The following is a 10,287-nucleotide window of genomic DNA, read 5'->3' as shown; positions in this document are numbered from 1 at the left end:
GGAGGATTAGTAGAAGGAAAATATGGGAGCAGGTGGAATCCAATGACATGAGCAGTTCTGACTCATGGTTTCTTTTAAGCCTTGGTAAACGGTGGTGCTCTAAACAAGGCTGGTCTCTGAAGTGACAGGTACAAAGTGAGTCATTGCTGAGGCCACCTGGATTGAAACTGGGCTGCTTGCCAGAAAGGAGGACATATAGTACCAACTGTCCTTTTGTGATGTCAGTCTGAAGTCCGATTTTAAGTGGTCCATATGGAGTAAATCCTTGTAGGAACAACTGATTGGGATTCAGGTGTTTGTCCTCGAATATATGAAAAGAGTGATTACATAATTTGCTTTGACCTTGGGAAAGCAACTTCACCTCAGTTTCTTCACTGGTAAAGTAAGTATACTGTCACTAACCTAAAAGGCTAGGAGCGGGTTAAATAGGATAAAGTGCCTAGTGCAGTACCTAGTAAATACAGGGTTCACAGGGGGCTCTCCTCTCTGCAGCCTCTTTTTCCATATTTGTACACAGACTGACAAGAACATGACTGACCCTCACCTCTGGATACATTTAATGCCCTTACTATTATTTCTGCCCCCCCTCATCTACTTCTCATTTAAGTTCATTAGCAATATTTTTTAAGCTGGCTTTAATCTTTTCAAATAAAGTAGAACTTAAAAAAATAAATACCTCACAACAGAATAGTAGTTTGGTATTTTAAAATTCTAAAATACTTTAATAATTAACATTGATGGGAAAACTCATATACAATGCAATCATTTATTTTACAAGGAGATTCTGTACATCAGGGAAGCATCTTGAAGTACAATACACCAGGCTTTTATTTCTTTTGTACATTATGATTGTGAGTTTCTGTGTAAGTATCAACTTACACAGAAAAGGAACACAAAATCCATTTTTATATACATAAAAACGAAACAAACACCAGCATAGACTTGACCCCCAAAGTATCTTGTTACGAAAGAACATGAATGACTGGCCAGCCAACAACAACAAAGAACAGGATGAGATGAAATATGAACCAGATTCCTAGGTGGCACATAGAAGGCAGAAAATGAGCTTGGGGAATCAAATCCTATTTCAAACTTGGCACATTAAGGAAAAGAAAGACAGTGACAGAAGGCTTTGGAATGCCAGCATAAGCCAAGCAGTCTCTGGATGAACAAGACAGATTGTTTAGAAGAAGTCAAGTTAGCAGTTAATGTGTGGCCACCTTATATTCAGACCTCTGACAGACTTGTAGGATTGTCACATATCTTCCCTCAGCTATCCCAAATGTTAATGAGCTTCAAGGGAGATGTGGATCCAGTATTATTTCCATAGCTATAAAACATTTGATAGTAAGTGAAAAATCCTAATCCCCCCTTTCCCTAAACAGAGAGAAGACAATGCCTTTTAAGGTCACTTTAACTTTTTTGTTTGAAAAGATACTCTGATTCTTAAGCTAAGCCTTACATCAATATGAAAGGAGAAAAATCTATTGAAAGATTACATTCAGAACAAATGACAGGGACTGCAGAATAAATCAGAAGAAATCTATGAAATAGCCCCATTTCCCAAACATTAAAGTGAAAGAAAAAAAGCCATATTCATCAGTTGAATAGAAACTCTTTTTTTCTACCACTTACAGTGTGGATAGAAATTAGAGGAAAATAGTTCGAATGTATGGTTTTTAATAAAAATTCAAAGAAAGCAACCAAATCTTCTGTTTTAGGAAATCATATTAATATATATTACAAACACAGGAAGAGGGTAGGGGCTGAGCCAGTGCCTAGGCACCAACCACACTGGGTACAGCCTGGAAGAGGAGGCGCGAGTGAGGTGTAAGCTGCCAGAGAGGGTCAGGAGGAGGATTGGTGTGGTAGTGAAGAGGAAGCACACAGCAGGAGAGGGCAAAGAGCACTGAGAACAGAGGAGCAGTGGGCCATGATCGTGCCCCTCCTTGCTTCGCCAAAGACCATTTCCTTTCCAGCACTCATATCCCTTAGGACCTTGCTGTTATTCAGCTGGAAGTGTGAGAGGTGGCAGCACTCAAGTGCTCCCACAGAGTTCCTACAACTCTGCTTTACGGAGAATACACTTATGGGTTGAAGTCATTTAGAATATCATTTGGTACAATAAAAGTATAACAGCCTATAAAATTTAAGCCACAAGTCAGATTATTTCCAAATTGGCATTAATATTAAGGCTTTACGGAGAATACACTTATGGGTTGAAGTCATTTAGAATATCATTTGGTACAATAAAAGTACAACAGCCTATAAAATTTAAGCCACAAGTCAGATTATTTCCAAATTGGCATTAATATTAAGGCTTTTTTTTTATATTTATATATACTTGTGCACTGCTTAACAATGGGGATATGTTCTGAGAAACATGTTACTAGGCAATTTCATCATTGTATAAGCATCATGGTGTGCACTTACACAAACCTAGATGGTATAGCCTACTTACTACACACCTAGGCTATATTGTATAGCCATTATAATCTTATGGAATAGCTGTTGTATATGTGGTATGTGGCGCACAAGCATTTAGAAAATATACATGCTTTCTCATTTAACCAACTTCGATTCTGGCTGCAGCTCAGATTGTTTAATAGACAGGAAAAAGATATGTTCCCATGACTTCTTCAGATCATTTTTTAATAAAAATCAGGAATGACTTGTGCCAAAAAAGAGGAACATGTCATATCCTGAGCTTCCTCTCAGGCTCAAGTGCCTGAAGACTATATTGCTGTGTTACAAGAGGTACAGTGCAATGCTTTCAATTGACATGCCAGTGTGGCATGAAGGCTTTCCCTGGAGGTGGGGACCACTTTGCCAGAAGGTTGGGGGTGTCCAGAAAATTTCCCCACCACCAACTGGATTTGATGGCTGGAATTTAGTGCCTACAGAAGTTCTCACAACAAGGGCAGGACAGATAAGGCTAATGGTGCTAATGTCCTTCAGCATAGGCAGTCATCTTGGGGTAAGGGTGTGGTGCAGCAAATAAAACCTGGAACCTGCAAGTGGCCCAGCCTTTGGTGGCTAGTGAGGGAAAACCCAAGTATGCTGCAATGTCAAAAGGTTCAAAAGCACTGATGAAGTGTTCGGTTTTGCCCCAGGGGCAGTGCATGAGAATCCGTTCCAGTGAAATGCTACATTCGTAGAAGTGCTGTTCATTCCAGAACTAGATCCTAGAGGACACAATTCTAGCTGTGCTAGGAAGTGCTAAGCTCCCTCCATGTGTCACTCTGGAGACTGAAGCAGCAAAGCAGCCCTGTTTTGGGGTTTAGTTTCTCTCTCCAACATCAGCATCATGGACGATGGTAGCTAAAACAGATGATCAAAAAGAGACAAGTTATTAGATAATGTAGACTGCTTTGCTATTACTATATCAGTAGTAATGAAATGTTATATCCTAATTATTTAAAAATTGCCTCTCCTCCATTCTAATTCTACCTGACCTTCTGTTGCATCTGAAACTCCTGACCCCCTCCTTCCTTAACTTTCTTCTCTTGGCTTCTGTAACACAATCTTTTCCCGAGTTTTCCTTTTCCTTCTTCAATTACTCTTCTTCAGTATGCTGTCCTTGCTCATTTTCCTCTCCACCCTTTGAATAAAAAATAATTTTCTCCCTAACGGTCCAATACTTTCTTTCATTTATATCTTTATATAATGCTAAAGATTATTGCTTCCTTTCTGGACTCTAGACTGAATATCGAACTATCTTCTAGGCATCTCCATCTCAATGTGTCACACGCTTGTCAAACTCAACATATATAATTTATTTTTCAGTTTGCTTATTGTCTTCCTTCCTCTTTTAGAATAAATCTCCTTAAGGACAGAGACTTTATCTTGTTCCCTGCTGTATCCCAAGGACCTGGCTGGCACTGTGTCTATCATGTAGTAGATGCTTAATAAATATTTATTGGATAAACTAAACTTCATATGAACTACTTATTGTCTTCATAGACCTCAAAAAATACAAGTTAGAAATATGGGAGTCATTTTGACTACTTCCTTTATTTCATCCCTAGAATCCAACAGATTGCTAAGTCTTGTTGATTCCATGCTTGAAATGTCTTTCAAATCTATTTCCTTTGCATTCTCACTATCACTTCCCTGGTTTGAGCTACCACTATGCACACTATGACTATTTCAGTCACTTCCTAACTGGTTTTCTTTCTACTAATCTCTTCATCATCCCATACCATCTTCCACAATTTCATCAGAGCTTGTTCTGAAACACACAGAATTCCCCACGTACAAACTTCTAGTGGTTCCAACATTCTGATGTCAAAGTTATGCTAGGATGTTACACCTCTTCAAGGTGGGACTGTAACTAACCCATCTTCCTGGCTTATCTTCACCACACTGCCCCACACATCCTCTTTGACAGGCACATTTTCTCTCACCCAGAAACACTATGCACTTTCCTACTCCCCATAGCCTTGCTTATGCCGGTCCTTCTGCTTGCAATGTTCTTTCCTTCCTTATTGTACAGATCAATTATTTCGCATACTTTTAAGATCCAGTCTAAATATCATGTTCTCTATGACCTTCCTTTAGCAAAAACTATTCCTTTACTTTGCTAACTGTAGCACTTTTCTTTCTTTCTTTCTTTTTTTTTTTTTAAGATGACCAGTAAGGTGATCTTAACCCTTGGCTTGGTGATGTCAGCACCATGCTCAGCCAGTGAGCGAACCAGCCATCTCTATATAGGATCCAGACCCATGGCCTTGGTGTTATCAGCACCGCACTTTCCCAAGTGAGCCATGGGCCAGCCCACTTTTTTTTTTTTAAAGATGACCAGTAAGGGGATCTTAACCCTTGACTTGGTGTTGTCAGCACCACGCTCAGCCAGTGAGCCAACCGGCCATCCCTATATGGGATCCGAACCCGGGGCCTTGGTGTTATCAGCACCATACTCTCCCAAGTGAGCCACAGGCCGGCCCCCACTCACTGTAGCACTTTATTACTACTAATAATAACAACAAAAATAGCTAACATTGACTTAACCAGGAAATGGTAGAGTTCAGATATGAATCCTTGCAAACTGAGGCATTTATCATATTGATTGTATTATATTTAGTAATACACAGGTCTTTTTCCAGATTAGACTAAGAAGTCCTTGTAGGCAAGTATGGTTTATCATTTGTGTTCATATTATAGTGCCTTGAATGGAATTATTGCTGTTTGAAGAATCTGCCTTCTCCGCTTCTGTCAGAGTTCAGTATAAAAAAATTCCGTAATCAGAATAACCGTGATGGAAAAACACTTAACATCTTATTTTCCATCTTTTGGGGGGTGGGGGAGGTGGGGCAGCTGGCTGGTATAGGGATCGAACCCTGGAACTAGGTATTATCAGCACCATACTCTCACCAGCTGAGCTAAATGGCCAGCCCTTACTTTCCATTTTCCTTATTTGCTTGTTTCTTCTTATTACATTGTCATTATATCTTCCTTCATTTGGCCTCTTTATAAGTGTTCTGAGAGTCACATATACATACTTCACTGATTCCACTTGTGGCTAGCTGATTCTTTAGATATTGGTGGGTCCTTAATCATTACAGTAATTCCAAATCAAAACACTACTTGTCTTGTTTCACGAAGACAGCTAATTAAAATGAAGTTTATAATCTAAGTTGGTAAGACCAACTGCACTAGACAGAAGTGAAACCAGAAAGGGCAAAGTCTTGTCGAACTCAGCATAATCTCTTCATTCATAACCTGTGAGAACAAGGTGATGGGAAGATAGCACCCGATGGCTTTGAAGTCATTCATTATTTTCTCCAAATCCTGGATCTACAACTTACTAGCAAGTCAAAAAAGTTACTTAACCCTTCTGAGCCTCTACTTCCTCATTGACAAAATGGGGATATTAACACAACTTGTAGGTTCATTGCAAGGATTAAATAACATAATGTACATAAAATGCCACACTCAGAATAGGCATTTACTATTGCCTCTTAGATCTCATCCTGTTCTCTGAATGTAGTCTTCTTGCAATGAGCACTGAGTATCCTCCTTTTTAACAATGTCATTAGAGTTCTTCATATCTGAACAAGTCAGGTATGTTTGGTTTTTTTGGATGATCTACTTAGCTCATAGTATTTGGGTGTTTTGGGTCTTACCGGGTAAAATGTTTGCTCTCTTCATGAACCTCCATCTCTGAGCTTTTAAATTCATTTAATTCTTTTCTTATGGCAGCCTGTGGATTAAAAAACGAAAATGTTTCAGCATCTTCTGTCTGCTGTAGTGTAGCACTGTGACTTGCCATCTATTCTCTATTGTGCTTAACTCCATGAATTAGTGCAATAATGCCTTGCAAGCAACCCAAAGAGAGGAAAGAAGCCAGGTCAACACATTGAGCCAGCTCTGAGCCCAATACACATTGCTTTCCCTGACTCCATTTATCTCATAATAAACCTAAAATCTCGAGTTAAATCAAAATATTTGAAAAATTTAAGAGATATTGTAGATTTTATAGTTTTCACAGCATGTAAAAATACTTTTCCCATTATAATAGCAAAATATAAGTCATTACTAAAATATACCACCTAAACTCCCTCTAACCAAACATAATATCACTGTTAAAAACGTGTTTTACTTCCTTTGAATTTTTTTACTCTGTGATATAGCAGGGATTTTCATTTCTTTAAGTATTGGTGATGGAGTCGTCAGTATAAAGTTTTGGTAAATACATCTTGGCATTTTGTATCTTGATTTGAAATGTAACATTGTATCAAAACTAGAAGCTTTGTTATGGCTCCCCCTTCTAGTTAGTATCTTGAATCCTTCAAATAAAGAAAAGAGAAAAAGAGCGCGCGCACAAGTGAGAGAGGAGAGAGCTTGTGAGTGCTTTCCAGTTACCTTGTCAGCAGGGGTCAGTTTGGTCCAAGGCTTGTCAGCTCGCCGGTCATAATCTTGAGCATCTGTTACCTCGACATATTCATTAAACCTCAGAATCTTCCTGGCAAGTAGCTCAGCCACAGTTGGCCTTTGACTGAGCTGAAAGAAATGGAGCCTCTTAGTTCACTATGCCAGGAAACAGACATCAAGTTCTCCCCCCTTCACTGCACATTGGAATCACCAGCGGAGCTTTAAACACTACTGATTCCTGGGTCCCTATTCCTAGAGGTTCTGGGTATCAGGAGTTTTTGTTTTTTGTTTGTTTGTTTTAGAGCACTTCAATGTACAGCTAAAACTGAGAGCAACTGCTACAATCCAGTGATTCCCAAACTAAAATATACATACAAATCATCTGGGGATCTGGTTTAAAATGTAGATTCTGATTTAGTGGGTGTGGAGTGGAGCCTGAGATTAAACATCTCTTACAAACTCCCAGGTGATGCCAATGCTGCTCGTCCATTGACCACATTTTGGGTAGCAAGGCACTTGTGAATTTTATTTCAACATGAATAATGCCCAAGATAGTGGAATATGTAACAAACTATGATTTGAGGTTGCACAATCAGGTAACCTGTTCAATCTGAAGGCATTAAATCCAGCCATGGCCTCTGATTATCAAGGATAATTCCTCTGTTCCTAGGGAAGGGAAGAAGTGGTATAAATCAGGAAAAGAGGATCTAGATCCCTGGTTCTCCTGGAGATTCTTTCAAGCTTTAAGAAATATTTAGAGAACTCAGACCAAATCAGAATCTACAGAAGGCAATTACAAATTTATGGAAGTAAAGGAGAAAGGAATTAATCCCGGGGCTTAAAAGCTAACACAGGTCTGTACAAAAAGATTCCTTCCTAATTGATATAGGATGAAGGAGAAAATCATTGTTCTTCATATTTTTCTGGTATTACTCAGAGTTATTTCCCTGATTACAAAACAATCAGTTTTCTTCTTTGCAAAACTGAATGCTACACACTTTTCCTGTTACTGTCTCTATACATCAAGTTTTAAAGTCTACATCAAAATCCCAGGTCTATCAAATAAAAGGTCAAAATTTATCCAGTCAAAATTTATTGAACACCTTCTTGTGCCAGGCCTTTTTAAAATATAGTATAAAAATGAAAGAAAAAAAAGCTCTTGATAATGTTATTTTCTATATTTGCATCATGTATTATATTTTCATAGCAATCTGTGGCAAAGTCAAATTTATTTCTTTCCAGTGAAACACGTCATCCAAATACAAGATATAGTCAGTAGACAGACTGAAACCGAACACACAGGCAGCAGTACCTTTCTAGTCAGCCGACGTTTAATCTCTCGTTTTTCTGCCTGACGATCAGCTTCATTTTTAGCTACAGATGACAGTCAGAAACAAAGAATATTACTTTAAATTGCCAATTTGCATATCAAACTTTTTAGTAATTATGCCACATATATTTCTTATAGGTCCAAATAAAAGTAAAATACTAATTTGGGGAATGGCTAATCAAGACAATTTTCTCATCAACTGGTATAGTCAAATACTTAACAGCAAGCTTGGATCAGCAAACTATCTGGCCTGTTGCCTTTATTTTTACTGCACATGAGCTAAGAATGGACTTTACAATTAAAAAAAATTTTTTGGTGGCTGGCCAGTACAGAGATCTGAATCCCTGACCTTGGTGTCATAACATCACGCTCTAATCAGCCAGCCCAGTCTTCATGTTTTTAAATGGTTTTATAAGTACCCACATGACAGTTTCTGTTTGCTTTTTGGCCTACAAAGCTGTAAATATTTACTATTTGCCCTTTAAGAAAAAGTTTGGGGCCGAGCCCGTGGCGCACTCGGGAGAGTGCGGCTCTGGGAGCGCTCCCGCCGTGGGTTCGGATCCTATATAGGGATGACCGGTGTGCTCACTGGCTGAGCGTGGGGCAGCCGGTCTCAAAAAGGACAAAAAAAAAAAAAGTTTGCATTTAGGGTTTTAATTTGCTTTTAAAAAAAAAAAAAAAGTTTGCATTTAGGGTTTTAATTTGCTTTTAAAAAAAAAAAAAAAGTTTGCATTTAGGGTTTTAATTTGCTTTTAAAAAAAAAAAAAAAGTTTGCATCTAGTGCTTTAATTTGCTATTAAAAAAGAAAATAAAAAGTTTGCAGATTCTTGCTAAAGAATAATTGATAAGAATGGAAAATGAATATAACCAAATTTCATGTTATATGTCTATAAAGGCTCCCACATTTTAAAATTTACTAAGCGACTATGCTGTGTACACCCAAATAGTGCTGGGAGAACAGGGGATAGATTGATCAGACTGAGTATGCCCACAAGTAACCCTAGAGAAACCTAAACCTCTTCAGTGAGGAGGTTTTCTATGCCAAATTTTACTCTATACTCTGGAGAAAGAAGTCAAATCCATACTATATTAGAATGTTATTTCAGGAAGTTAATCATGTACACAGACAGCAAATTAAATACATGGTCCTACTTGGTGACTATAGAGCCACATGCATAGCTACTATCTTAGTTCCCTAAAGACAGGGAAAAGTTGGGCTGTGTCTCTCACGCACTGTCAAGCCCTCCCAAATGCCCAAGACAGTCACAGGATACTGTGAGAACATTTCTAGGGTATTATGGTACATTAACAATATCATAATGGCATCTTCCAAAGGAAGCTTGGGGGAACTCTGATCTTTCAGGGGAAAAAATAGTTTTTTCCTGACCGGAACACTCCTTAGTCCTTGTACCAAATCCTTTTTTTCTCTTTTATGTATATTAAAGTCAGAAACACATAAAGAAAGTGTATACAACTTTATTTCCACAGCTGGACTCACGTTGCAGTATATTTCGTTGTTCTAGTTCTTCTGGTGTTGGTCTTTGACTCAGTCTCCTAAAAAATGAAAGAAAATAAGGGTATTATCCATGTTAAACCTCCTAATCTTGTTTATAAAGGTTTTTTTTGCCGTAGTTTATATTAGCCCCTACACAAGTAAGAAAGTGGGTTGGCTGGTTGCTCAGCTGGTTATAGTGTGGTGCTGATAATACCAAGGTCCAGAGTTCAATACCTGTACCAGCCAGCCGTTAAAAAAAAAAAAAAAGAAAGAAATTAATAAATTTTCGTTTTTTTTTTTTTCTGACTGGTAAGGGGATCGCAAGCCTGGGCATGGTGTTGTTTGCACCATACTCAACCAGTGAGCACCCCAGCCACCCCTATATAGGATCCGAACCTACAGCCTCAGCGCTACTAGCGCAGCACTCGCCCGAGTGAGCCACGGGGCCGGCCCGAGAAATCAATAAATTTTCAAACTGATGTATTTCATTTATTATTTATCTGATTGTTTATGAAACAATTTTAACATTGAAAGTGCTAACACAGATGCTACATTATAAAAAGGAAATGTACATGCAAACAGGAGGCCA

The 10,287-nt window shown here is 38.5% G+C and overlaps 1 protein-coding gene across 3 annotated transcripts in view; it reads right to left on the bottom strand.

The window, feature by feature from the left end:
• Positions 1-2,441: 2,441 nt before the first annotated feature.
• PHACTR4 (phosphatase and actin regulator 4) overlaps positions 2,442-10,287 on the bottom strand; it is an 81,494-nt gene continuing 73,648 nt past the window's right edge. For all 3 annotated transcript variants that reach the window (XM_008592292.1, XM_008592293.1, XM_008592294.1), the window contains 5 exons: positions 9,702-9,757; positions 8,186-8,247; positions 6,865-7,002; positions 6,126-6,202; positions 2,442-3,321 (listed from right to left, as the gene is read on the bottom strand). In XM_008592292.1, coding sequence (XP_008590514.1) covers positions 3,306-3,321; positions 6,126-6,202; positions 6,865-7,002; positions 8,186-8,247; positions 9,702-9,757 — 349 coding nt within the window. In that variant the 3' untranslated portion in view covers positions 2,442-3,305. The remainder of the gene's footprint in view (positions 3,322-6,125; positions 6,203-6,864; positions 7,003-8,185; positions 8,248-9,701; positions 9,758-10,287) is intronic.

The sequence above is a fragment of the Galeopterus variegatus genome, unplaced genomic scaffold (genome assembly GCF_000696425.1).
Source record: "Galeopterus variegatus unplaced genomic scaffold, G_variegatus-3.0.2 Scaffold7743, whole genome shotgun sequence".
In the NCBI taxonomy this organism is placed as follows: domain Eukaryota; kingdom Metazoa; phylum Chordata; class Mammalia; order Dermoptera; family Cynocephalidae; genus Galeopterus; species Galeopterus variegatus.
Note: the sequence above shows the minus strand (reverse complement) of the source record. Positions and strands in the feature narration are given on the sequence as shown.